The 27,180-nt window shown below is 56.7% G+C and overlaps 2 protein-coding genes across 3 annotated transcripts; one reads left to right on the top strand and one right to left on the bottom strand.

Annotated features, from left to right (window-relative positions):
• The first annotated feature begins 424 nt into the window (after positions 1-424).
• PLD3 (phospholipase D family member 3) lies at positions 425-16,656 on the top strand. 2 transcript variants are annotated; one of them, XM_077840089.1, is made up of 12 exons: positions 425-633; positions 4,369-4,548; positions 7,638-7,703; positions 8,597-8,745; positions 9,100-9,283; positions 10,193-10,313; positions 11,076-11,203; positions 12,047-12,247; positions 12,494-12,633; positions 13,221-13,386; positions 14,308-14,407; positions 15,524-16,656. In XM_077840089.1, the coding sequence occupies exons 2-12, from the start codon at positions 4,429-4,431 to the stop codon at positions 15,721-15,723; spliced, it is 1,575 nt and encodes a 524-aa protein (XP_077696215.1). In that variant the 5' UTR covers positions 425-633; positions 4,369-4,428; the 3' UTR covers positions 15,724-16,656. The 2 variants fall into 2 exon arrangements, with proteins under 2 accessions (XP_077696215.1, XP_077696216.1); XM_077840090.1 differs by lacking the exon at positions 425-633 and adding an exon at positions 1,802-2,060.
• Positions 16,657-21,861: 5,205 nt separating this feature from the next.
• On the bottom strand, positions 21,862-26,363 carry HIPK4 (homeodomain interacting protein kinase 4). Its single transcript, XM_077840740.1, has 2 exons — positions 24,690-26,363; positions 21,862-22,038 (listed from the first exon to the last, which is right to left on the bottom strand). The coding sequence occupies exons 1-2, from the start codon at positions 26,361-26,363 to the stop codon at positions 21,862-21,864; spliced, it is 1,851 nt and encodes a 616-aa protein (XP_077696866.1).
• Positions 26,364-27,180: the final 817 nt, after the last annotated feature.

Here is a 27,180-nt window from a genome sequence, read left to right as displayed (position 1 = left end):
GCAGAAAGTACAGCAAAGCCACCGGGGATTTTCATCTGTCCCTCTGCAGCCCGGACGTAAGAGACCCTGAATCCTGGAAGTTGCAGACTTTGTAGAGCAACTGACCCATCTAGAGTCGTGAAGGCCACCTGGCTGTTGTGGGACCTGCCCCAGCTCACGCTGAAGTCAATGGAGAGCCATGTTGATGTCGGTGAGCGCCGAATCAGGGCCCGCAGCACCCGGTGCCTGTGGGTATGGTGGCCGACGGTACGGCATGTTCATGTAAACCGGACACGCTGTGTTGATACGAACTCACCCTGACATGGCATTTTTGGGACAGGAAAATCTCGCAACAGTAACAACCCGCCCTGGTGCTCATGGACTCGGTGTGTTCTGTGTTTCTTCAGGACCTGAATTGGAGAAGTGGAAACAGAGCATCGGATCCTCAGCTGTGTAAATCAGCAGCGCTCCGCTGAAATCCAGGGAGCGACCTCAGTTTGTGCCAGCTGAGGGGCCGGCTCGCAGTGTGAATTATTCTTAGGAACTGGCTGGTGACTCTTGGGGAAAGTCACCAGCTGTTCATTCGGTGTTGGCTTTGGAGAAGTAGGGTTCCCTAGTGGCTAGAGCAGCGGACCAGGAGCCAGGAATCTCGGGGTCAGTTCCTAGCTCTGAGAGTGAAGGGTGGTCTGGTGCTTAGGAAGTCGGACTGGGGGCTGCCAGGATACCTGGGTTGTAGTCTTAGTCTGCCACTTCTTGACCTTCGATAACTCACTTCAGCTAATCCAGAGAGAGAGACCAGGTGGGTGAGGTAAGATCATTTATTGGATCAAGTTCTGTTGGGGAGAGCGGCAAGCGTTCAAGCCACCCAGAAGTTGGTCCAATAAAAGCTATTACCTCCCCCCCTTGTCTCTGTTATATCCTGGGACCCACACGGCTGCAACTACACTGTATTAACCAAGGCCATTTAGCTTCTTCTGCTGAGCCCAGCATCATGGTATCTGACGACCTTGCAGGTTTATTAACATGACTATCAGGCAGCCTGTCTCTCTTTGCTCGCTCCTCTCTGCCTTAGTTTTCCTGGTTGTGAAATGGGGACAAGGCTAGTCAGTGCATGCCAGTGAGGGCAGCTGGAGGCTGGCTGGGAAGACACGTTGGGGACGGCTGGTAAAGCAGGTTGGGGACGTGCCAGGCTGTTGGAGGGCCAAGGAGCCGAGCGTGTTTCCTCTCAGTTGTTCTGTAGGAAGTTTTGCAAGAGAACAGGTTCAGCAGGATCTTTGCTGGGCTCTCGTCCCATTCTGGAGGCAAAGTCCTGCCAGGCCTGCCAGGGCACAGCCACCAGGGCAGGGCGCCAGGCTGCACAGATGGAGATCTACGTTCCCCAGGCCCTCAGAGACCTTGCACTCAATGGCTACCTTGGCCAGCCCCAGCTTCTCTCCTCGGCTCCCCGGGACAGAGGCCGTGGGCCAGCAGTGTGTAGATTTTGCGGGAGGGGCTGGCAGAGTGGAGCAGGGGGAGTGGGGATGGAGAGAGAATGAAAAGGAGTAAGAGAGCGAGCGGGGGATACGCTGAGGAGAAATGGCCACAAACCCGGAGAGACGGAGCTGAGCGCGTCCGCACCGGGGCAAGGAGACCGGGTCGTTCCCACGGGGCTAAGGACTCGCTGCAGTGAGGGAATTCCATGCCTGGATACTACAGGGAGCAGCACTGGGATTTATTAGGGTAGCACCGGGATTTATTAGGGTAGCGCCCAGGAGCCACAGCCCTGGAGCAGGCCCCCGCTGGGCCAGGCACTGAACAAACACACCCAGAAAATGGTCCCTGCCCCAAACTGCTGACAATCATTAGACACAGGTCAGCGGATGGAGACCGATCGACCCACGGGGGAGCACAGGAAACCAGGAGACTGTTTCAATTGGCCTGAGGGGCAGGAGCCTCGGCCCACCAGCGGCCTAACTGCTGTGAAGGAGTCCCGGCAAAGGAGTGCTTCCCGGCGGGTGCAGGAGGACGAGGAGGGAGCTGGGCCGATGTTTATGGGCGCGCCTCCCCAGTACAAGGGGCAGGAGCAGAGAAAGCACAAAGGGGCAAGTTTGCACATTTAACAAGTTGGAGATGGAGGCTGGGGGTCTGGGCTGATGGGAGCCAGGAGTCGGCATCTAACGAGTGAGGAGAGGTAGGGTGGGGATAGTCCATGGAGAGCCCTGAAAGCAAAGACTCGCAAAGGGAGGGGGATGTAGTCAAAGCCACAGGCTGGACAATCTCTTTACAGCCACTCTCTGAACGGGTGTGGGGGGGAAGATTGCACGGGTCAAGCCCAGAGAGAAGGAGTTTGCGGCAATCCAGCCGCAATGAGGAGGGCCTGGCTGAGAGGGTTAGCTGTGCGGATGGAGAGGAGAGGCCAGATCTTGGAGATGTTCTGCAGAAAGAGTGGGCAAAGTTTCGATCTAGCCTGGATGTGAGGACCTAGAGAGAGGCCCAAGTCAAAGGGGATGCCCAGGTTAGGAGCCGGAGTGACAGGCATCATGGTGGGGTTGTCCACCGTGAGCAAGAATGGGGGTAACAGGGAGGACTTGGACGGGGAAGATGAAGAGCGGTTTTAGCCATGCGGAGTTTGATCTGCCAGCTGGACCTCCACGAGGAGACCTCACAGAGACAGGCTGAGATTTCAGTTTGGACAGAAGGTGAGAGGTAGGTCAGTGAGACGGTAGCTGAACTGAGGTGTGTAGAGGAGATGGCCCAGAGATAAGGTGTAAAGGGAGAAGAAACGGGGACCCAGGACAGAGCTCTGTGGAAACCCCACAGGAAGTTGGAGGAGGGGGCGGATCCAGGACGGGACAGAGTCTCTGAAGCCAAGGAGGGGACAAGATTTCCAGAAGAGCAGGGCTGATGGTGTGAAAGGCAAAGAGGAGAAGGATGGAGCACTGGGTCTGATGTGGGCTAGCAAGGGGTCATTAGAGACTTTGCCACCACCTTTATGTGGGGGCGGGGGAAAGGTCTTTCCTGACCTCTGCAGGCAAGCGTCACAGCCCTGAATGTGCTACCTGACCACTCCTGCAGTGAAACCTCCTTCCTTCTTTCTCATTGCCCAAGTCCCCAGCTCGCAAGACACACGACAGCCTCCCCCACGCTGGTGTCTCCAGCCTTGTGACCCACGACGCACGCCCTTGTGACATCCAGCCCAGAAGCCACGAGGCCTGGGGCAGGGAGGGCGATGCCTGGGCGGGAATTCGGCACCCTGCGATTCCTGGGGCAGCGACTGTCTGCGGCGGAACCGGAGAGGTGCGGGAGGCGCTCAGCGCCCATGCACTGTGCCCGCCGCAGGAGTGGCTGGGTCAGAAAACCACGTCCTGCTGCGTACGCTGGGCGTGCGAGGAGAGAAGAACCTGGGGACAGGCAGCTGGGAGAGGAGGGGCTGCTCGCTAGTGAGGGAAGCGGTATGTGTCGGGGCTGAACGGCCGGGGTGCAGGGAATGGCGAGACAGGTCGCTGGGGGTGGGCGGGGATGGATAGCCCAGTGACTTTTTCCTAATTTCAGGCCCACCCAGACTTTATAGGCCACAGCCTCGGCTGGGGCACGTCTTAACTTCACAGGAGCGGAACCACTGACTCTAGCTGAGGACCTCTGGCTTTAAAGCCCGATCCGAACGCCCCAGGTCCTGGGTTTGGGTTCTGCCTAGGGGAGCGTGTGACTAACTCAACCTGGCAGCTTGCTAGTGGGTGCCTGCTCGGGCCCTCCCAGCTGGCTCGGGGGCTCAGAGGCCAGGGCTAGGAAATCTAGGAAAGTGTGTGTGTTACTGAGTGACTCACCCGGGACAAAGGAGAGCAGGCCAGGGGCTTCACGGGCAGGAAGAAAGGTTCCCAGACCGCGGCAAGCACAGCGCAGCCGGGAACTGCCCACGGTTCTGCTCAGAGCCACAGCTGCTGTCATGGCAAGACCCAGGTTACTGCCCAGCGCTAGCAGCCAAGCCCTGTTCGCTGGGGTGCCATCCTGTTTCACCCAGGGACAGACATTTGTAGAGGGGCCCTGAGCTCCAGGCCCCAGCGGAGCTGTCCCCCTTTTCCCCCCTGGCACTCACAGAGAAGCCACAGAAACGCCAGCCCAGGCCGGAGTGCCGAATCCGAAGCGCTAAGGAGGATGTGGAAGGGAGAAAGAAACCAGCTGTGGTTCTGGCTCGCAGGGGGAGTTGGCAATGCACGCCCCTCTCACTGGTGAGCGGATCACGTTTGCCCTGGAATCGCGGAGAGAATCCATGTGGCGGTCACAGGGTTACTTACAGCCAGTCACCTTCTCGAGTATAATCCAGCAGGACCCGATTCTGATCTCACTCCCGCTGGCTTAAGTGAGGTGTAACTCCAGTGAAATCATGTTCTGCTCCCATTTGGCCTTTCCCAGGTTTGCTGGTTCGTTCTCCTGCTGCGTGACTCAACCCTGGCTCTACGAGGTTCTGGGAAAATGAAGCCCTCTGTGACCCCCAACAAGGTCTGCCTTAGAAACGGACACGAACGCTGCGTCTCCTCCTTGGTCCCTGCCGTTGGCTGCGCTCGGGACGGTCCCATGTCTGTGTGGGCTCAGGTGAGAATGTCCTGGGGTCTCTTTATCCTGTTCTTTGTATACACGCGTGAGGGTAGGGAAATGCTGAGCCCCAACATACGTCCCTCGGTCTGCGATTAACCCAGGAGGAGCCTGGCAGATGCCTGAGGGCTGCCGTGCCCTAGGATTCTGCAGCAACATTACCCTGCTTCCGCGTTTTCCTGAACAGGGCTGTGTTGGTGCTCTGGCCGGAGGCAGCTCTGAGGACTGGAGCAGCCAGGGGTCATGGAGTAGAAGCATCTACCCGGCCTGAATCTAGCTTGCTCTCAGCCCTCCGTAGAACAGGGGCATCCACATGCATTCGTGGTGCGTGGTGCGTTCTGCAGCCAGGGGTAACGGCTGGGACGGAGGCAGCTGGGCCTGGGCCAGGGTCGAAGGGAAGAGGCAGGGCCCAAGATGAGGTCTGCAGCAGCAGCAAGCCGGGGTCAGCTTTGCTGCTCGGGAACTTCTGGTTTACCCGGCTAGTGCGGCTGAATTGGGCAGCCCCAGGGTGACGTCGCTCTGCCTCACCCTCCAGTAATTGGTGGACATCACTTCGCTGAGCTCCCCAGAGGCAATGTGGTGCATCAGTTACCCAGGTTCCCACAAGCCTGGGTTCTAGACCCCCAGACCCTTACAAAAGGGGCCAGTGGCCAAATTCCCAGCAAAATAGCAGGACTGAGATTTGAGCTGAGGAGATAATTTTGCCAGATACCCTTAATGCAGGGATGGGCAAAGTACAGCCCAGGGCCACATCCGGCCCTCCAGACATTTTAATCTGGCCCTTGAGCTCCCGCCGGGGAACAGGGTCCAGGGCTTGCCCCGCTCCAGCTGGGGAGTGGGGTTGGGGGCTTGCCCCACTCTGTGAGGCTCCCAGAAGCAGCGGCATGTCCCCCCTCCAGCTCCTACATGTAGGGCAGCCTGGGGGCTCCCCACACTCCCCCTGCCCCAAGCACTGCCCCCGCAGCTCCCATTGGCCGGGAACCGCAGCCAATGGGAGCTGCAGGGGTGGCACCTGTGGTCAGGGCAGTGTGCAGAGCCCCCTGGCTGTCCCAACGTGTAGGAGCTGGAGAGGGGACATGCCACTACTTCTGGGAGCTGCTTAAGGTAAGCGCCACCTGGAGCGTGCCCCCCTGCCCCCCTTCTGCACCCCAACCCCCTGCCCTGATCCCCCTCCCACCCTCCGAACACCTCTGTCCCAGCCCACAGCAACCTCCTGCACTCCTAATCCCCCAGCCCCATCCCAGAGCCCACACCTCCAGCCAGAGCCCTTCCCCCAACCCCCTGCCCCAGCCCGGAGCCCCAGCCCGCACTCTGAACTCCTAATGTCTGGCCCCACCCCAGAGCCCACACCCCCAGCCAGAGCCCTCTCGCCCTCCTGCACCCCAACCCTGAATTTTGTGAGCGTTCATGGCCCGCCATACAATTTCCATAGCCAGATGTGGCCCTTGGACCAAAAAGTTTGCCCACCCCTGCCCTTAATGTTTGGCTGTGATAGTAAAATGCTCACTCAAAGGCCCGGGAGGCCTTGCTCTGGAATCTTCCCTCAGCTGAACCTGCACAGAGCCCCTGGGTTAGGTTCTCCCTGAGAGCATCTGGGACACTAAAACCCAACAGTGGAAAAAACCGACAGAGGAAGGCCAAAGGTTACAAGGCAAAATGTGAACGCGCTTTATTCTTTTCAGCCACTGCCAGCCCAGGCTTGTGATTGCAATTAGTCCCCAAAGCAAATGGGCTGTTTCCATACTGTGACAAAGCTCTGTCCTTGTCTCCGTGGGTCCCGCGTTTCCTGGCGGATTTCGCTACCCTCAGAGGCTCACTGTGACCCTCCACGTAACCCTTCTTTCTCTAGAGACAAGGGTCACAGTCTACTGAGCCATTTTCATCATAAGCCAGCGAGGGAGGTGAGGAGAAGTTATCCTCCCTTGCACAGTTCCTGTTGTCTCCCAGTCTCAGTGATTAATCGGGGGAGGGGGAGAAGGGGGGAGCCCGGGCCCACCCTCTACTCCGGGCTCCAGCCCAGGGACCCTAATAGTATCAGCTATGGTAGCTGACCTTTTAGAAACATGACACATACAATTCCCTGGGCTACTTCCCCTGCAGCAGCCCCCACTTCCTCAAGCTCCACTTCACCCTTACCTCAGGGCCTCCTTCCTTGTGCCTGACATGGTGTGTACTGCTCAGCCTCTCCAACAGCACAACTTCCTCCCACAGCTCCTGACGTGCACACCCACCTGACTGACTGGGAGGCTTTTAAACTAGTTTCAGCCAGCCCCAGCTAGGTGTCCTAGCGTTCGCCCTGCCTTCTGGAAAGTTCTTAATTGGCCCCAGGTGTCTTAATTGACCTGGAGCAGCTGCCATTTCACTTATCCTGGTACCAGGGATTTGTTTAGCCTGGAACTAATATATCTATCTCCCACGACTTTTCTATAGCCATCGGGCCTTGCCCCGTCACAATACAAAGTCATTGGTGCATGGGGTCCTTTGAATTGCAGAACTGTCTTTCTTCTCCCTTGGACCTGAAAGGAAACAGAATCCTCTGTTTCCCCATCATTGTACACACCACATTCTGCTCTCAGTGAAATGAGTGAGATAGGTGCGCTCCTCATAAAGTGAGCCAGACCAGTGGTTCGATTTGCACCAAAGAGATGTACTGTGCAGTCTTTACATAGCAACTCACCACAGGCCATCTGCACCAAAGTACAGACCTCTCCCGCTTGAGCTAAAGAGTGACTTCTTTAGTCAGCAGCAGCCGTAGGCTGTTGTCCTCTGTGGACCAGCCACTTTACAAGCATCAGGCAAAACCCCAGGGACGCCATGGACTGCAGGATATGATCTAATAATGCATGGCAACTTGGGAGGAGCTATGGCCCAGACACACAAAAGTATTTAGTCAGGCTCCTAACTTCCACTGAAACCACTGAAAGCTAGGAACCTAACTACTTGTGTTCATCTGGGCCTGTCACCCCCACACACACAGACCACACCCTGCATGCCCCCACTGCACAAGGTGCATCCAGTCTGCAGGGGAGATTTCAAAGCTCTGTTGTTTCAGATACTGCATACAGCTGTCTTTGCTTGTCCCCTCACAGCTGAACGCTCTAGAGAGCCGGGAAGAGCTCCTGCCATCTGAGCAGCCAAACCGGCTTTCCCACAAGGTAAGTTGTCTTCAATGGGCTGAGCTAAGCCAGAAAACCACGGAGTCAGCAGAGCAGAACGGCCCCATAAAGGAAGCGCTTGTTCTGCATTCCCCTTGTCATGCTGGGCTGGTTCTGCTTATGTTTGCATCACGCTGCCGGGGGTGGTTTTAAGAGGCGTGAAGCTTACAGCTTGTGTTCGCTGAGAACTGCCAGAGCAGGGGACACTTACGGGTTACTTCCAGAACTAGCACCGTGACCACAGCCCCCACTCGCCATTCACACCGGATTTGCACTGGAGCGACTCTCTTTGGCCAGATCCGCAGCTGGTGTAGATCAGCAGAGTTCCATTGACTTCGGTGCGGCAATTGCCAATTGAGAATCAGGCCCCCTTGGCTTCAGGGGACTTACTCCCAATTTACACCTGCGTAAGTGGGCACAGAATCTCGTCCAGTGTGTTCTCTGGATTCCATTGCACCTGTTTATGACCCGCTGGGTAGGTGTCTTGTGTCAGTCAGACTTGGCTACACCTGGGCATGAGGGAGGAGGAATGAGTGCCTGGGATCAGAGGGCCTAATTCTTCTCTTACTTACACTGCAGTCAACCAGGAGTAACTTTATTAAAGACATTAGAGACACACCAGTTTTACACTGGTGTGAGACCAGAACTATTCTCTGCGGGTCTAACCATTGTCTTCTTGTGCGGTCATTGACACCCGTGCAAACAGTGTATGGGGTGCAAAATGCTCTGTGATGCAGTAGCATTTCAAACCCATTTTGCACTCGTGTAAACGGCTGCACAGGCACAGGGCAAAGGCGAATCAGGCCCAGGCTTTGGCTCTTCAGCTGATTGTCTCAAACCTGCGTGTGTTGCTGCCTGCCCGTCTCCATTTCGTTCTCTCTTTCCGCCCCCAGTACTCCCGCTGTGCCCTGCCGGCCATGATCCTGGTGGGCATGCTCTTGGCCGGGGTTCTCACTTGTCTCTTCGTTTTTCCGTTCGGTTCCCCTCTGGAAAGAGGGAACGTTGGGCAGGATCCGGACAACACATGCAGTGACCCTTGCAGGTGCGTGAATATTGTAAGCATGGGCTTTTTAACTATTGTACGTCAGGGCGCCTTGGCTTTTGCTCACTAGCAATCCCCAGCCATCTGCTCCGTTTCTCCCGTGGCGTGCGCTGCCAGAATACTGCGCTGCCTATCCCAGTATCCTTCGCACCCATGCATTCATGTTCTCAGAACAGGCCCAGTTCATTGTCGTCCTGTACTTTGCGCAGTCATGTACACACCAGTGCAACACACCACTCTTGTGCCTCACCCCACTTTGCACGGCTGTAAGTGACAGCAGGAGGCCCAGGGCCGTGATGAGCTGGGCCCAACTTGTGACAGTTCAGAGGTTAGCAGTGCTGTCGTCCCTGCTAGGATTGTGCTGGTGGAAAGCATCCCCGAGGGAATGGTGTATGAAGACAACAGCACGGTGAACCCATCCACATTTCAGGCCTGGAGGAATCTGATCAGAGGTGCTAAGAGCAGCTTGGACATCGCATCTTTCTATTGGACCCTGACAAATGACGACACGCACACTCAGGAAGCCACGGCTGACCAAGTAAATAGCAAAAGCTGAATTAGGGGCTGGATCCTGCCAGGGCCTGATCCCGCCTCGGGCTCCAGGCCGGGAGCCAACCTGCTGAAGTCAGTGGAACTGCTCCCCTGCTCAGCGGGAGGCACACATGCTTTGGTGGATGGGGCCAGAACGCTCCTCGGCCTGCAGGGCTGGCACCAACGTGACGACATTGTATGGTAACGTACAGGAATACACTGTACTGATCCAACTGCATCTGTGCCGATTTCAGTCCATCACTTCCAAACCGGCCTGTAGAAGAGTGCCGAGACTCTTCTTGGTACCGCTGGATTCATTCCCTCTGCCACCACTGTGTCAATGCGAGTGAAACGCACAGGAGCCAGCTGTCCCCCTGCTGGGGCAGAAAACCGCAGTCGAATCAGCTAAATCCACCCCCAAATTAGCGTCTAATTACCCAGCCAGTAATGGGTTCCTCTTCCCAGGCCGTCAAGGGAGCCAGTTAGGGAAGGCTGTTGAGTGGAACATTGATTCGCCGGAGCTTGAGCCTCCTTTTGCAAAGCCTCTTTCATGGCTTTGGTTAGATCAGAGCGGGTCATGATCAGAGTTGGCTCGGATTCTGGCAGAGAAAAAACCCAGGGCGAGACTGGAAGGAGATGCAGTGAGTCCCCCCTCCCACACAGGGAGCACGTGAGCTGTGAAGGCAGAATTAGCTTGAGCAACCCCAATGCACAGCCTCTGCCCCATGCGGAGAGGCCGGCACAAGTCAGAGGAGAAGTTCCCCTCATCAGTGTGATCCCCATGGGGCTGTATATGTAGGCACAGGCACGTCGCCATATGAATCATGCCCACTTTGACCTGGTGAGGAGGCAGCATTGGCAGAGAGTCCCTCCTCTGGACTTACTGGCATTTTTAATTGCTCTTTTTAAAAACCAGGGTGAAGAAATCCTGGCAGAACTGCTGCAGTTACCCCAGCGAGGCGTCTTGGTGAGAATCGCAGTCAGCAGCCCGTCCTCGAAGCAGCCCCTGGACGACCTCCAAGCACTGGAGCAGAGCGGTGAGATTCCTGAGTGCTGGGGCCCAACCTGAGACCCCAATGGGGCCTGATTTCCAGAAAGAGCTGAGCACCTGCCCTCTGAAAATCAGGCCCCTTCGTGGTGTTACACTTTGGGGACCCAAAATTCAATAAGCATTTTTGAGTATCTTGGCTGTTCTGACACCAAAGCAGCCCGCGTAGCCCCATCAGTGTAAGGGACCGGGGCGTAGGCGGTCTGGCCTCACAGTCATCACTGGGTTGAGGTCTGCCCACCAGGACAGGAGTTGGAGGAATCACAAGGCTGGATCCCATAAACAAGAGTCAAGGTCAGAGTCAGGCCAGGGTCGGAGATCGGGGATGAGGGCACTGCAGCAGGCCAAGGCCCATGTGGTTGCCCAGACAAGTTCCTGGGCCAGCCCCTGGGATTCAGTAGGGGCACGTGGCCAATCAGAGGGCTTCAGGGTACTGTCACTCAGGGTCTCTTGGGCGGTACTTCTTGCAGCACCGTAGACCCAGGTTCTAGTCCCCGAGTCCTTACAGTCAGCGCCCAGGAGCAGCCCTCTGATAACGAACCACTGGGCACCGCCTGGCCGTGTCACGAGAGGCTCTGCGGTAAGGAATCAGGAAACGGAATCACCAAGGCCCCCTCTGGACGGTTTCTCCCCGTTCGATCCACTGTCGCCTGTGCGGCTCTCTGAAGGGACCGTCCCGCTTGGCACAAAGGGAAGACCCGATTCCGGGACCCTGGCCGTGAAAGAGCTCCATGTCCTTGACACACCCTAGGGGCCGCTGTCCGCAAAGTCAACATGCGCAGGCTGACGGACGGGGTGCTGCACACCAAGTTCTGGATCGTTGACAAGACCCACATCTACCTTGGCAGCGCTAACATGGACTGGCGCTCCCTCACCCAGGTAAACGCCTCCGAGGGGCAAGGGGGTCTTCGCCTGAGCTGGGGTGCTACGTACGCTTGTCCCTTTGACTGCCTGTTCTGCCGGCCTGAGGGGGCAGGCGCTGGGCAGGCTCTTAGCTAGGACTGAGGCGGGGCTGGTTCTGGGGTGTAGGGAAAGCTGAGGGAGTGTCGCTTAGTGCGGAGAGTAGGAACTGGAAGCCAGGACTCCTGGGCCGTGGTCCCAGCTCTGTTACTGACTTGGGCCCCAGTCTCGCAAAGAGCAGCACGGAGGCTGACCCCATCCCCATACAGACCCCACTGATGTCAATGGCCATGGTAGGAGTCCAGCCACACGGACCTCGCTGCAGAACTGGGGCATTGGTCTCGAACATCTAGGATTCTTCATGCCCAAGCCTGCAGTGGATGGGAATCCTGGGGGCTGCCGAAGACCCTTCCTCAGGAAAATCGAAGCATCTCTGTAGCAAAGTGCCCAGGGCTCAAGGTCAGACCTGCCCCCCCGTGTAGCCTCATGAAAATGTTATTTCCAGGGCTGGGGCCAGGATTTCAAATCCCCAGGAGCAGTGTGGACTGGTTCCAGCACCACTTTGATTGGCTGTTCTGGGGGTGTGAGAATGAGCCCCTGCCTTGTGCCAGCAGAGACACGGGCAAGGCCAGCGCTGTTGCTTAGATTCTTTGGGGTGCCAATAAAAGAGAGAGTAGCTAGAGAGAAAGTGGGGGGAGGCGTCCCCACAGGCCCTGAAACCTCCAGCCAAAGAAACACGTGGCTTGGACAATCACAGCGCTGGGAGTTCCTCACGCCAACGGGCTGCACGTGACGGAGAGTTCTGTGCTGCTTGCCCTGCAGGTGAAGGAGCTGGGTGCAGCTGTCTACAACTGCAGCTGCTTGGCCAAGGACTTAGGGAAGATATTTGAAGCCTATTGGGTTCTGGGGGTGCCGGACTCCACCATTCCATCACCCTGGCCGGCCAATTACTCCACCACATACAACAAGGAGACGCCTCTGGAGGTGCAGCTGAACGGGACGGACGCCGGCGTGTACCTTTCTGTAAGTCGAGGCACGTCAGGGTAACCCTCTTCTGCTCCTTATTGGTTTCATGTAGGATTTGCCGTAACCAAACAGACCTTGTTCTGGTCAGTTAGCTTGCCTCCTGCAGTGGCCAGTACATGCTGCTTCAAAGTGAGTTAAACCCCGCCGTGTTGCACCTGACCAGTCAGGCAGTGCTGCATATGGAAGGAAAATTTCCTTCCCGGCTGTACAGCCGTCAGCTTGACCCCTCTGTGCTGTGCCCAGAGCTCCCCGCCAGCCTTGTGTGCCGAGGGACGGACGGAGGACCTCCATGCACTGCTCAGCATCATCGACGCCGCCAGCCAATTCGTGCACATCGCCGTGATGAGCTACCTGCCAACCATGGAGTTCTCGCACCCCCGGAGGTAACGCCTCAGCGGCCCGTTGCGAAGCAGCTCTCAGGCCGAGCCCGCTCTGGGCACAGGGCTGTGCTGAGTTCGCTGAGCAGTGTGTGCCAGTGGAGATTTTGGGGCATGAGCTGTGTCCGAGTTGAATTCAGTAACAAGGGCAGGGGGGTGTTATCCTCATCCTTTAAGGCTCTACCCACCTCCACTGCCCGTCTCTCAGCCTTTGTTTCCTCCTGGGCCCTATGTGCTGCTCAGATTTCTCCCTTTAACACTCCTGTGTCTGCTGCCGATCCGCTCCATGCCTTTTTCCGGCCACGCTCCCTCCTGGGAACCGCTAGGATTGCTCAGAGTAAAACCCATGGGCCCCGTTTTCAAAAGGGACCTGTGGTTTTAGCAGCCCAAATTGAGATGCCCTAAAGGGACCCGATCTTCATCAGATGCCCTTTCTTTCAGGCATCACACATGAGGCACTCAAAATTTGCTAGTTCATTCTGAAAATTCAGGCCAATATATTTGAAAAATTTACTTTAAAAGGACACCGGGCAGCCACCACTGTAGCTAGTAACTCAGAGAGGCACCTGGGCAAGCCTTGTTTGTTTCCCCAGGTATTGGCCAACTATTGATAATCATCTCAGGAAAGCAGCCTACGAAAGGCAAGTCCATATTCGACTGCTGATTGGCTGCTGGGAGCACTCCAAGCCAGCCATGTTTCCTTTCCTGAAATCTCTGGCTGCCATGCAGGACAATGGGACGCACTACAGTGTGGAAGTGGTGAGTAATGCTCCGATTCGCACAGCAGCAGGGGTCAGGAATCCTGGAGTTCAGATCTTGCCTCTTATACTCATTCCCCTTTTTGTGGCTTTTGGCAAGTCACTAAAGCCCTGATCCAGCAAAGCACTTAAGCCCACAGTTAAAGCTAAAATATGTAGTCCTGAGCTCCATTGAGACTGCTCCTGTCTGGACTGGTTTCCTCATCTATAGGATTCTGGAGCATTTGCCTGAAATATTTCTCCAGGATCGTATTTGTGGTAGGAGACCAGCTGGATCCAAAGGGCCTTGCTGAGGCTAAAGGGACCATTGTTCCTCATTCTCCAAGCCATGAAATCAACCCGGCCATGTCCAACTAGGAACCTTGCTGAACACTCAGTGCTGCTTCTGAGCAAGGTTCTCTGGGGAAATCGGCTGCACACTCCCAGCTGGGAGTGCCTGTCCTGGAAGCAGCTGTGAGGGGAGCCCACCTTCCAGGGAAAACAGCAGAGAAATTGGCGGTGGCAAGCCCCGGTCAGTGCTGTGGCTAGGAGTCGGTTTGGGGCAGATCTGCTCAGTCTGTTCCAGAGCAGCCGGATTCTTGGGTGAGCTGCACCAGAGACACATGGTGTTGCTGAGACCAGATGGATCAAATTGTAAGGGTTGATTCGCTCCTGTTGCCCTGTGCGTTGTGCCGCCATGGATACCAGCACAAAGAGCGGGCAAGGTGGGTGCATCTTACCTTCCCTCTGCAGGGGCGCCAGTGACTGCACATGGTGCAGGGGCCAGAGAATCAGGACCTAGGGCTTTGTCCACCTAGGCCTCGTCTCCAAACCACAGGCTATGGGTTCAGAGCGACTCTTTCCATGGCCGCTGTTTGCAGTGCACTGATGCATTAGGACACTCATTCTGTGGGGTCTTTGTTTTCCTCCCTTCCATCTGAAGAGACTCTTCACAGTTCCAGTCAATGAAACACAAGCTGAGATCCCCTATGCAAGAGTCAACCACAATAAGTACATGGTCACCGACAAGGTGGCCTATATCGGTGAGTAGAGCCTGAAGGATCGAACTGCCACTGCTGACTCCTCCCTACCGACACTATTAAATATGTCCTGTATCCTTCCTCCTTGGCTCACTGACAAACCGTCTCCCCGCACACTGGATAATATAGTTAAATAACCCAGAGCGCGGGAGAGCCCAGGAGCTCTAGGCGGGCAAAGGCCGTGATGTGTCCAGCCAAGATTTGACAGGAGATGGGGAGGCAGCGCGGCACGCACGCTCCGACTGCCTGCAGAGGAGACCACCCTTGCATGGCCGGCGGCGGGAAGAAGGTGAATCTAGCTGGCCCCGGGGAACGAGGAGGGGGGCAGAGCGAGAGGCATGCCAGCAGTACGATTCTCAGCTACTCCGCTCCTGCGTGCGGGGAGAGACCCTTAAAATGGTGTCAGTTTGCAGGGGCCTAAGTCTGCTCTCATTTACTTTCTGCTTCTCAGAGCCTCTGGGGAGCAGAGACTAGCCCGGGCGCTGTGCACTCTGCCCGCACTCCGAGGCCAGGGGCTGAGACCGGCCGGGGCAGACACCTTACACCAGCCCCACCCCAACTGGGATAGCACCCACACAAAGGGGGCTGCTCAGGGGCCCTTCCCACTCGCTTTAAGGCTCTTTTACACACTGCCAGAATGGTTTAAAGGGGCCTTTGTGTGAGTGAGACTCGGGCCCAGGGGCTGTAGGGTCAGGACAGCTGGAACAAGGTCGTGAAGGAGTTTAACTGTAAAGTAGGCAGCTTTCAACTCAAGCCTGAAACACACAGGGAGCCAGCGGAGGGGCCTGCACATGGCAGGTCTGTGCTCCCCGTCAGTGCACATGGGAGAACAGCAACTGCACGCGGTGATGCTGGACTCCGGGGGGGCCGCTAGGACTCCGGGGCAGGGAGGGCGTGTTCTTAGTTAGGACAAGAGGAAAGGGAGACCTGGCTGAGAATTGCAGGCTGGTGGCGTACCCAGGAAATGCTGGGGCAGGCTGCACACCCAGAAGAGATTCTTCGGGCCTGCCTAGGTTGATAGAACAGAAGTGTCCGATATGGGAGAGCCCAGGGCTGCCAGGGTCATGACGGCATTTGGGCCGGCAGGTGCGATAAGCTCTCTCCTTCTTCTCCCTGAAGGTACCTCCAACTGGTCAGGAGACTATTTTGTCAGAACTGCAGGATCTGCGCTTGTGGTGAACCAGTGCGACGCAAATGCCCAGGGCGAGCTCACAGTGCAGGAACAACTCCAGGCTGTGTTCGAACGGGACTGGAACTCCAAATACAGCAGGGACATCAGCACCTTGGGCCAGTGGGAAAACATCTGCAGAGGTCACTAGGAAGCTACGCCGCTGAAGACTGACGGAAGGAAATCCTGGCATCACAGAATGACCTGGCTACAGCATGTCAAGAATACACGTCATGGCAACATGGCCACCCCAGCACTGCAAACATGGTGGGGTTGACATGTCCCTTCCAGAGCCTGAAATATCCGGTGTTCACCTGGTTTCTTGCTAACCCATTTGGTTTATCTGCAATGGCATTCATCATTTTTTGAGCCCTGGTGTCTCTCTGGAACACAAGGTCACCCCACCTTCAAACACTAACAGCTGAGCCAGGCCATGAATTGACATGATCTTCCGAAAATTCACTGCAAGGCAGGGATCTGTAGCATGGTCTTGCAAGGAACAAGGAAAGCATTAATTCAATAGCTGAAAACTTGAGGGGGAGAACAGCAGATAGGCTTGAATAAAGTCACCAGCTATGGAGCTGCAGGTCACAACACTCAGGTAAAGGTTGAGTTCCATTTTGTACTCAAAGCAGGGATGCAGCATCTTTATAGTGTCAGAAAAATGCAGAGTGCCCTCCTCAAACGTACCGTATTTCCTCTCTGAGCGCAGAATGACTCGAGGCTCTGTTGGAAGCAATAGGTTGTAATGAAGCAAAATGATTAACACCTGGATCTAAGTATGGTGATTAGATAGGCTACAGAGAGGCATCCGATGAAGTGAGCTGTAGCTCACGAAAGCTTATGCTCAAATAAATTTGTTAGTCTCTAAGGTGCCACAAGTCCTCCTTTTCTTTTTGCAGATACAGACTAACACAGAGAGGTTCAGGTAACTCTTAGCTGGGCCCATCGTGATATCGGGGTAACTCCACCTTTCCTGTCCAGGTAGTTTGCAGCCAGGAGACTATGGGAGACTGAGTGATATTAGGGGGCTGGAGAAGTGCCAAAAACCACACAAGTTGGTCCAATAAAAGCTATTATCTCACCCACCTTGTCTGGCTAATATCCTGGGACCGACCCGGCTACCACAACCCTGCACGCAGCGTTCTTGCTGGCAGATTCCTTGGCCCAGTGGTCACTGCTCTTTGAAGCTTCTGTAGCTGCATTCTGGCTTTGGCAGCGGTGTTTGGAAGGGTCTGTTGCACGTGGAGGCAGCAGCATGGACATACTGGGACACAAAGATGTTGCAATTCTCCTCAAACCAAGCATTATGAACCCCAGCAATTCACAGCTCACGTTACACTTCACAGAAATCCAAACAGGTGCAGATAAGAAATACACTGTTAAGGCACCTCCGCAACCTTTGCTTTGCCCTGCAGTGATATCAGGAGGGAAAAATATGCAAAAAAATCCCTTCATGTGTCAGTTTAATGTAATCTGGGCCCACAAATGATCAAATGTCTTAATCCTAATCATGTGGCTATTGCACAGTGTCATTACAAACAGAATTCCCCACTCACACCAGTCTGTATCGGCTTTGGACCGGTGTAGACAGTGACACAAGGTATAGGGCACTGGAAAATCTAGACTGACCTGGGTTGGGGCTTGCACTGTGCTACTTGCCAAATGCTCGGACTGCTGCAGATGAGCCTCAGCAAATCCTGTTGAAATAGTTTTGCTGGCTGAGATCACTGGACCTGGCTCTCTCCTTAGCCTGCACTTGAGAAGTCAGGAACACCTGAGTGAGCAGGTGTAAACACCATCTCATCAGACCTCTCCATTTGCTCAGCATTTTGTAATCACTCTGCAGAGGTTGTAAAGGACTGACCAGGGCGCAAGGCAGAGGAAACCAGCCAGCCCTGGGTAACTGGGAAATTCTGCCATGTGCGATCGTTGGGTGCAAGCCATTGTGTCATTTGCTTGCACCTTGTTACTCAGCTGCTCGCTCCAGGGCTTGCGCGGCTCACTCAGGAAACATGGAACAATCTCACCAACCTGAGCCTGAGCAATTCCACACGACCCAGGAGAGAGTCCAAGCTTGTGGCAGCAGGGCCTGCGGCAAGGAGCTGTTGCTCTGTGGTGAATTCAACCCCAAATGACCCTCAAGATCTTGAGAAAACGCAGTTAAGTTAGGGCAGGGGTCCCCAACGCAGTGCCCGCGGGCGCAATGGCATCCGCCGGGGCAGTTGTCTGCGCTTGCAGGACACCGCGCCACCGAAATGGCACCGCCGAGCGTGGCCGCTGGAGAACCGCCCGCCCAAATGCTGCCGAGAACCATTGCCGTTGCTCGGCAGTATTTCGGCGGCGACGTGTCTTGCTGCTCCCGCGTTTCGGCAGCGGGGTGTCTGGCGCCCACCACAGTCTTCTGGGAATAGGAATGTGCCATTCCCACAGAAAGGTTGGGGACTACTGAGTTAGGGTGTGCCAGACCCCAACATGCAAAGCAGCCTCCGGCCCTGCCCCTTCTAAGAGCGAAATGAGGTCCTCCAGGAGTCCTGAAGCCCTAGCCCAGAGGTGGGCAAACTACGGCCCGCGGGACCCTCATGCCCAGCCCCTGAGCTCCTGCCCTGGGAGGCTCGCCCCCGGCCCCTTCCCCCCTGTCTCCCTCCCGGGCAGCCTCAGCTCGCTCTGGGTGGGGGGGCTGCAAGCTCCTGGGGCAGTGCAGCTGCCGAGCCTGGCCGGACCCAGTACCCTGGGCTGCACGGCGGCATGGTAAGGGGTAAAGGGGGTTGGATAGAGGGCAGGGGAGTTCGGGGGGTGGTGGTGGTCAGAGGGTGGGGGCGTGGATAGGGGTCGGGGTGGGAACAGGGGGTTGAATGGGGGCAGGGGTCCTGGAGGGGCAGTCAGGAATGAGAGGAGGGGTTGGATGGGGCAGCTGGGGGCAGTCAGGGGTGTGGGTCCGGTGGTGGTTAGGGGACAGGGAGTGGGGGGGTGTGGGGCAGGAGTCCCGGGGGCGGGGGGAGGCAGATAGGAGGTGGGGGCGGGGCCACGGCCGGCCCTCTGTACAATTTCCGAAACCCGATGCGGCCCTCAGGCCAAAAAGTTTGCCAGGCCCCTGCCCTAGCCACTTGGGCTCACAGTGATGACATCACTGCCCCCAATGACATCACTGTGACATCATGTCGTGACGATGACATACTGTCCTGATGACATCACCATGACACCACGGTGGCCTGGTTCAGCGACAGGCCAGCACAGCGAGGCTGCCCCAAGACCCAGGCCTGACATGGCCCCTTCCCTCGGGGCAGCGCCCCGCCCGGCCTCGCCCACCCAGGGCCCCGCCCCCCAGCCGCTGTGAGGGGAAGGCGCCGAGCAACACAATTAAATAGCGCTGGGAAGGTACCATTCCCTTGGAAAGGGGGAGGGAGAAAGGTGCCTTCCCCCCCCTCAAAAAAATCCAAGTTTATTTAAAAACCACCCTAAGCACACAGTGTAGACTAAGTAAACAGACTGGGTAAATAATAAGATAATACCAATAATAATGTCAATTCGCTGATCAGTTCTGGTCAACTCCTCCGAGCGCCCCCACCAAGGCAATGGTTCACTCCAGCAGTTTGACACTCAGGCGTCACTCGGCCTGGGAAGGAACCATTTCACTGACGGGGGGAGCGGAGCGGGGCTGGAGATAATAAAACTCCCTTAGTGATTTCCCGGAGAGCAAACAAAGCCCATAACTTTGCCTCAGAGCGTCTGCTGTGGTTATTTGCTAACCAGGGCCGGTATTAAAGCCTGCAGGTTTGCGGGCCCCCCCCCATCCAGGCTGAGAATGGTACATCCCGGCCCCCAGGGGCAGTTGGTTGTTTACCAGCTTCTCCTCCACTCAGATGGGGCAGGGGGCGGGGCAGATGTGGGGCTGGGCCCTGGGCCGGCCTTGCCTGAGGGCGGGGCAGATGTGGGGCTGGGGCGGGGCAGATGTGGGGCTGGGCCCTGGGCCGGCCTTGCTTGGGGGCGGGGCGAGGCAGATGTGGGGCTGGGCCTTGGGCCGGCCTTCCTTGAGGGTGGGGCAGGGCGGGGCAGATGTGGGACTGGGCCCTGGGCTGGCCTTGCCTGGGGGCGGGGCGGGGCAGATGTGGGGCTGGGCCCTGGGCCGGCCTTGCCTGGGGGCGGGGCGGGGTAGATGTGGGGCTGGGCCCTGGGCTGGCCTTGCCTGGCGGCGGGGTGGGGCGGGGCAGATGTGGGACTGGGCCCTGGGCTGGCCTTGCCTGGGGGCGGGGCAGATGTGGGGCTGGGCCCTGGGCTGGTCTTGCTTGGGGGCGGGGTGGGGCGGGGCAGATGTGGGGCTGGGCCCTGGGCCGGCCTTGCCTGAGGGCGGGGCGGGGCAGATGTGGGGCTGGGCCCTAGGCCGGCCTTGCCTGGGGGCGGGGCGGGGCAGATGTGGGGCTGGGCCCTGGGCCAGCCTTGCTTGGGGGCGGGGTGGGGCAGATGTGGGGCTGGGCCCTGGGCCGGCCTCGCCTGAGGGCGGGGCGGGGCGGGGCAGATGTGGGGCTGGGCCCTGGGCCGGCCTTGCCTGAGGGCGGGGCGGGGTAGATGTGGGGCTGGGCCCTGGGCCGGCCTTGCCTGAGGGCGGGGCGGGGCGGGGTAGATGTGGGGCTGGGCCCTGGGCCGGCCTTGCTTGGGGGTGGGGCGGGGCGGGGCAGATGTGGGGCTGGGCCCTGGGCCGGCCTCCTTGAGGGTGGGGCAGGGCGGGGCAGATGTGGGACTGGGCCCTGGGCTGGCCTTGCCTGGGGGCGGGGCGGGGCAGATGTGGGGCTGGGCCCTGGGCCGGCCTTGCCTGGGGGCGGGGCGGGGTAGATGTGGGGCTGGGCCCTGGGCCGGCCTTGCCTGGGGGCGGGGTGGGGCGGGGCAGATGTGGGAGTGGGCCCTGGGCTGGCCTTGCCTGGGGGCGGGGTGGGGCGGGGCAGATGTGGGGCTGGGCCCTGGGCCGGCCTTGCCTGTGGGTGGGGCGGGGCAGATGTGGGGCTGGGCCCTGGGCCAGCCTTGCTTGGGGGCAGGGCGGGGCAGATGTGGGGCTGGGCCCTGGGCCGGCCTTCCTTGAGGGTGGGGCAGGGCGGGGCAGATGTGGGACTGGGCCCTGGGCTGGCCTTGCCTGGGGGCGGGGCGGGGCAGATGTGGGGCTGGGCCCTGGGCCGGCCTTGCCTGGCGGCGGGGCGGGGCGGGGCAGATGTGGGGCTGGGCCCTGGACTGGCCTTGCCTGGGGGCGGGGTGGGGTGGGGCAGATGTGGGGCTGGGCCCTGGGCCGGCCTTGCCTGGGGGCGGGGGGCGGGGCAGATGTGGGGCTGGGCCCTGGGCCGGCCTTGCCTGGCGGTGGGGTGGGGCGGGGCAGATGTGGGCCTGGGCCCTGGGCCGGTCTTGCTTGGGGGCAGGGTGGGGCGGGGCAGATGTGGGGCTGGGCCCTGGGCCGGCCTTGCCTGGGGGCGGGGGGCGGGGCAGATGTGGGGCTGGGCCCTGGGCCGGCCTTGCCTGGCGGTGGGGTGGGGCGGGGCAGATGTGGGCCTGGGCCCTGGGCCGGTCTTGCTTGGGGGCAGGGTGGGGCGGGGCAGATGTGGGGCTGGGTCCTGGGCCGGCCTTGCCTGGGGGCGGGATGGGGCAGGGCAGATGTTGGGCTGGGCCCTGGGCCGGCCTTGCTTGGGGGCTGGGCGGGGCAGATGTGGGGCTGGGTCCTGGGCCGGCCTTGCCTGGGAGTGGGGCAGGGTGGAATGGGGCTGGGCCCTGCGCTGGCCTTTCCTGGGGGCGGGGTGGACGGGGGCTGCGCCCTGGGCCGGCCTTGCCTGGGGGTGGGGAGTGGTAGAAGGGGGCTGGCCCCTGGGGCGGATGGGGGCTGGGCCCTGGGCTGGCCTTGCTGGGGACAGGGTGTGGGGAGAGAAGTGAGATAAGGGGGCTTGGGTGTTGATTTCCATCCCATAACAATATACATTCAACGGTCTGCCACTGATAAATCATTTATTGAAACAGAAATGAGCCGGCCCCAGGGTGACGCCCACATGCCCCCAGCTGGCTGCTATCCCCGTGCAGTCGTGGCCTTGGCCTTCCCTTAGATGGACTTTGTGCCCTGGGATGGCATCATGGCCCAGCGGCCACTGGACAAGCCGGGTTTGACACTGGTCAATAATAGGGAGGTAGCTTTGGGTTTCACGAGTAAACGGCATTGAGGTGGGAACACTCTATAATTTAATGGCTACAAAGGACTCTGCAAAGGGGGGTGTGGGGGGTGTCTCCGCCTGGCTTGTCCCTCCTGCGGGCTGCCCTGGGCTCAGTGGTGGCTCGTGATGTGCTGCAGGTAGGGCTGGTGCCTGTTCGGCGTGAGGTGGAGCGCGTTCTTGATTGGGGCTCTCTCCCCACTCCTCTCAATCAGCCAGTCATCACCGCCCAGCCAGGTGCTGGCACTGGGCAGCTGCAGCTCGGGGTCGGGCAGGTCCGGCTGGGCTCTCTGTGGGCGAGAGAAGTAGAGGCTCAAGAGGAACACCAGGCCCAAAACCTGACCTCACTCCTGAGACTGGAGAGCCAGGTTGCTCCTTGGGGCGCCGGCCTTGTCTACACAGGGCATTCCAGCCCCTGGTGTAGCTGTACTAAATCCCTAGATCTACAAAGCTGCATTGACTTCAATACAGCTCTGCCTGTTCACACAAGCTGAGGGTTTGGACACTAGCACAGCCAGGCAAACCCCAAGGTCGCCAAGCCCCTTGTCTCAGGGACAGGGCAGCCCAGAGTTCTCGGACTCAGCTGTTTTCCCGGTTTGGACTAGTTTAATTTCACATGAGGCCATATAGCTCCCAACAGCCCCGTTTGAATGAATGTTAATTAGCATCTGTATCTCCAGCAGGGACAAGGAAAGCTTCAGCCAGGCCGCCAGTCAGGACAAAGAGGAGGGAAGGAGGTAGTCCCTGATCAGCCAGTCATGACTCTCAAGAGCGCGTCATCTGCAGGGTAAGCTTTGAAGTAACATTTTGGGTTAAATGAAGCTTCTCCCAGCCTCCCTGCTGTTGTTGCATCTCTGGCCATGGTTCAGCTGTCCTTAAATACTAATAAAGAACAACCCAAATGACATCAGAAACTGCAGGGGAACTGTGTGAGTGCAGAGGTAACCACGCATGGAAGATGGGTTTTCTACAACATGACTCGTGGCCACTGTCTGTTTTGTTAGGGAAGCAGATCTTTGGCTGATGGGACCAGTCGTATCCATCAAAGATCAGGCAGGGAGGCTGCAATTGGTTTTGTACACAAACAGCTAATCAATCAATATATAATAATCATACATTAGCTGCAGACCCTGGCATGCTGATGAGTTACCATCACAGTCCATCTCTTGGCAAAGTTTGTGCAATCCTGGTTTCAGGTACAGCAGCTTAGACATGAACAGACTTAGAACCTGATCCTGCAACCAAGTCCATACAGGTTGACACCAACCTAGTTGAGTCAGAGGGGTTCCATGCAAGCACAAGGCTCTGCCAATGCTAATCCCATTGCAGGATCCAGGTTTTATTTGGCCCTGATCCTGCAAAGACACTTGTGCTTAGCTTCATGTACGGGAGGGGTCCCGTTGAAGCATAAAGTGAAGTGTGTGCCTAAGTCTTTGCAGAACTGGGCCCTTAGATTGTAAGTTCCTTGGGCAGGGACCCTTCTTCGGTGTCTTCTCTGGGTTAAGTGCAGGGCACTTGTGGGCATTGTAGAATAAATAATATTAACCATCATGGAGTCCTGAGCTCGGCTGAGGCCTCCAGACACTACCACAGTGCACATCATAAATAATAAGACTTCAGTTTTAGGGCAGAAGCCAAGGCTTAAATACCCCTATGCTTTAGAGGTACACCACCCTGTCTCCAGAACTGATTGCTCTGCCTGCTGGCCTCAGTCTGACCCAGAGCGATCACTGAACATGCCCTCACCCCAAAACTCCAATCAAAAGTAACCAACTTTCTGAGCAACTTCTCCCCTCAACCTCCTGTGAATGTCTGATCTTTGGTTGCACACAGAATTGGGTTGAGGTTGAATTTGTCTGCCTGTTGGCCTGTCAGACCATCAGCTATTTGTAGCACGGATCTGCCTTTCTCTTTGAGTAGGTGCAATCCGTAACACAATGGGCCTTCTGTCTATGTTGACACTTCTTGGCACTATATGGTGATAATAATAATTGGGATGGTATCTAAACGATAAATAAGAAGAATGAGATATCTACTGGCAGCTAGGTGATTGGTGTAGATATACAGATGGATAGATAGAGGAGGTGTATGGAGATAGATAGATTAGATGGGTGGATGGATGATAAGGTGGTTGAGGTAATATCTATTATTGGACCAACTTCTGTGGGTGAAAAAAGAAAAGGAGTACTAGTGGCACCTTAGAACAAGCTTTCGAGCTTACATAGAGCTCTTCAGGTCTGGGAAATGTACTCAGAGTGTCACAGCTAAATAGAAGGTGGAACAGATTGTGCTCAAATAAATTTGTTAGTCTCTACAAGTGCCACAAGTACTCCTTTTCTTTTTACGGATACAGACTAACATGGCTGCTACTCTGAAATTTAGCATAGTAGTTAACACGTATTTCAAGGGACCATTCAAGGTGAAGTGGCCCCCTCCAGTCATAGGGGAAAAAGAAAGGGAGGGAGAAAAAAAAAAGGCAACTGACGGTGGGTTGTTAGTGGATTGCTGTGATAAATTCAGTGTCTCTATTCAGTCCATGATTTTAGTGTCTAGCAAAGTTAGATAGATAGATGGTGTATGGGGATAGATAGATCAGTCATCACAATGGGGAAGGACAGCTAGTGGTCACTTAGGGTCAGATTTTTAAAAGGTATTAGGCGCTTCACACCCATTGCAATCAAAGGGAGTTAGGTGTCTACCTTTGAGGTCTTGGCCCATCCCTTGTTTCGTTGTGGGACTATCAAGGTAGATCCCTGTATCTACTGTGCTCAAGGATCTGCCTTGTAGATCTTCCTCATAGATCCAGGTAGATTCTTGCACATCTCGGGTTTATCTGTAAAGGCCTGGTGCAAACCCTATGTTAGCTGACCCCAAGAAGGGTGACTCCTAATAATGAAACAACACAGCTCCTGCCCAGCCGAAATGGACGTGTCCCTGGTACCTTAGTGGTAGGAGAAAGTGGATGTCTCTGATCATCCAGGCTGCTGGGCTCTGGGAGGGAGGAGGCAACAGGGGAGATGCCAGCATTGCTCTCATTTTCCCAGCTGACAGTATCCCCAGGAGACTGCTGTCCCAGTAGGATCAAGTTCCCAAAAGTGGGGTCGGACTTGGTGTGACGAGGGTGCTTGCGGTGTTTGGAGCTGCTGTACCGGCTCCTGTAATAGGCCTGGATTGGCTCCTGATGCTGCTCGTGGTTTAGCCGGGGGTTCCGGTAAGTGCCTTTGTGCACTCCCATGTGGCCCAGGGTCATGCTGGCCACTTCAGCAGGAGTGGAGGACTCATACGCTCCCATCCTGGCACCTTCTCCTAACAAGTTCATGGCAGCCTCCCTGCCTGGCTCGGTAATGCTCAGATCATCCATCTGGTCGATGGTCCTTTGGACGCTGGAGAGGCCAGAGACGCCGTGTACATGCTCCTCCTCCTTGAAATACTCCTGTGCTGGGTAGAAGGTGTCCTCTTCCATGGCGTTGCAAAAAGCCACTTCCTGCTTGTCCTTGCTCTCCCGCTTGATGGACTCCTGGAAGCCCCGCAGGCAGAGCTGGTAGTACTGGGTGAGTTCGTAGCTCAGTCTAAGCAGCTGCATGGAGATAAAAGGGTGCTTCAGGGCTGCACTTGGCGTGATCCTCTCATGTGAGTCCCAGGTCAGCATCCTCTTGATCAACTCCACCATACTTCTCAGGTCAAAGTACTCAGCCAGGGCTTCATTGTCTGGGTAGATCATCTTGTGGATGTTCACCGACTCCATCTGTTCCAGGGACTTGAGAACATACTTCCTCCTCTCCACAGATTTCACCTTGGTCTCTGCCAAGTACTCGGACGAGGATTTCAGCTGCCACTGGGTTACCAGTTCAGCATGCTGGTTTCTCTTGAAGAAGTGGTGAGCTTTCCTGGCTACATTGAGCAGGCTGTGCTTTGGCATCCCTTGGGTCTCGCAGATGTACCTGATTTGGTCATACTCATTGTTCCCAGGGTAAAGGGGCCAGCCTAAGTGCAGCTCTGCCATAATGCAGCCCAGAGACCACACGTCCACCTTCTCACAGAAAGGTAGGCCCAGCAAGATCTCCGGTGCCCGGTAGAAACGGGATTGGATGTATGGCTCCTTGACATAGCGCACCTCATTGAAGATGCTGGCTGACCCAAAGTCAATCACTTTGACTCGGAAAGGGTACCTCATTTGGTCAACCAGCATTATGTTCTCAGGTTTCAGATCCGTGTGGATGATGGAAAGCTCCTTCAGCTTGGCCAGGGCTTTGAGCACCTGCATGGTCACTGTCCGGATGTGCTTGACAGGCAGAGGAGAGAAATTGTTCTCCTTCTGGAAGTCAAATAGATTTTCCTCCAAGAGCTCAAAGACCAAGTAGAACTTCATCTCGTCATGGAAGAACTCGTGGAACTGGATAATGTGTGACTCCTCCGAGTCCACCCCCGCCATGGTCTGCAGCAACTTCAGTTCATTTTTAATGATCCTGCGCCGATAGGCATCATTCTTCAGAATTTTGATCGCCACCATCTCCCCCGTGCTCCTCCGCCAGCTCTTCACCACTTCCCCAAATGTGCCTTTCCCCAAAATCTCTATGACGTCAAAACATTCACTGCCCAACTCAATCGTTACCATGTTCTGTTCGTAACTGCCCCCTCCCCGTCGGCCGAGCTCAGAAACACAGGGGCAACTGGCCTCTTGCAAAAGAATGCTCTGCCTCCGTGGAGCAAAGAGAATCCCTCGCTGCCCTTCTGCGGAACTGGGGCTGATGCAACAGTGCCCGTCATTCCAAAGTTGCCAGGCCGAGAAAGTTCTATTGTGGGGGGAAAGAAGTTACTCCAGTTTTACACCAGCAGAACCCCATTATGCCGTGTAAAACTGGAGTAGTGCACTGGGAAATCTAGCCCACATTGCCCAGCAAAAACCAAATGCCCTCATTCTCATGTACACTGAGTCCCCTTTGTGCCACTCTGGCAGAGCAAAGGAGCCCTGCAAGTGGGTGTAAATTACCTTACAATGAAAATCAAGAGGCCTGTGTTTGTCCATCCGAGGGCCATCCTGGAATAGGGGTTCTCAGCCCTGATCACCCAGTAAGTGTTGTGCTGTGTCATAGGTCCAGGCTGCAAGTGCCATGAACATGGACAGAAGAGCAAAGTCCAACCTGTGGGCAAATCCTTCCACGCAAGCCTGCATTGAGGCGTGAGCGTGGCTGGCCTTTCTGGTCATATGTGAAAGGCTCACCAACAGGATCAGGAACAGAGGACTTGCCATAGAGCAGCTCAGAATCACTGGTCCAGCGACTCCTTTGTCCCACCCCTGCAATACTAGATCGGAAGCACTGTGCGCTCAGGGCTCACTGCGGAGCAGACAATTGCCCCTGCCTGGGTTAGCTAGCTAGCGTCCTGCCTCCCCAGTTCACATCACCTGAGTCCAGCAGCTTGTGTCTGCCAGC

The sequence above is a fragment of the Eretmochelys imbricata genome, chromosome 23, assembly GCF_965152235.1.
Source record: "Eretmochelys imbricata isolate rEreImb1 chromosome 23, rEreImb1.hap1, whole genome shotgun sequence".
NCBI classification, from domain to species: Eukaryota; Metazoa; Chordata; order Testudines; family Cheloniidae; genus Eretmochelys; species Eretmochelys imbricata.
This window is presented reverse-complemented; position numbering and strand designations above follow the sequence as displayed.

What these genes read in the sequence shown, in the direction of transcription:
- PLD3 (XM_077840090.1), top strand. Translation starts at nt 1,839, where the DNA reads ATGGAGACCGATCGACCCACGGGGGAGCACAGGAAACCAGGAGACTGT. An exon ending in ACATGCAGTGACCCTTGCAG is followed by an intron (nt 8,746 to 9,099) that starts GTGCGTGAATAT and finishes CGTCCCTGCTAG; the next exon opens with GATTGTGCTGGTGGAAAGCA. An exon ending in ACTGGCGCTCCCTCACCCAG is followed by an intron (nt 11,204 to 12,046) that starts GTAAACGCCTCC and finishes CTTGCCCTGCAG; the next exon opens with GTGAAGGAGCTGGGTGCAGC.
- HIPK4 (XM_077840740.1), bottom strand. Translation starts at nt 26,363, where the DNA reads ATGGTAACGATTGAGTTGGGCAGTGAATGTTTTGACGTCATAGAGATT. An exon ending in CACTTTCTCCTACCACTAAG is followed by an intron (nt 22,039 to 24,689) that starts GTACCAGGGACA and finishes TCTCGCCCACAG; the next exon opens with AGAGCCCAGCCGGACCTGCC.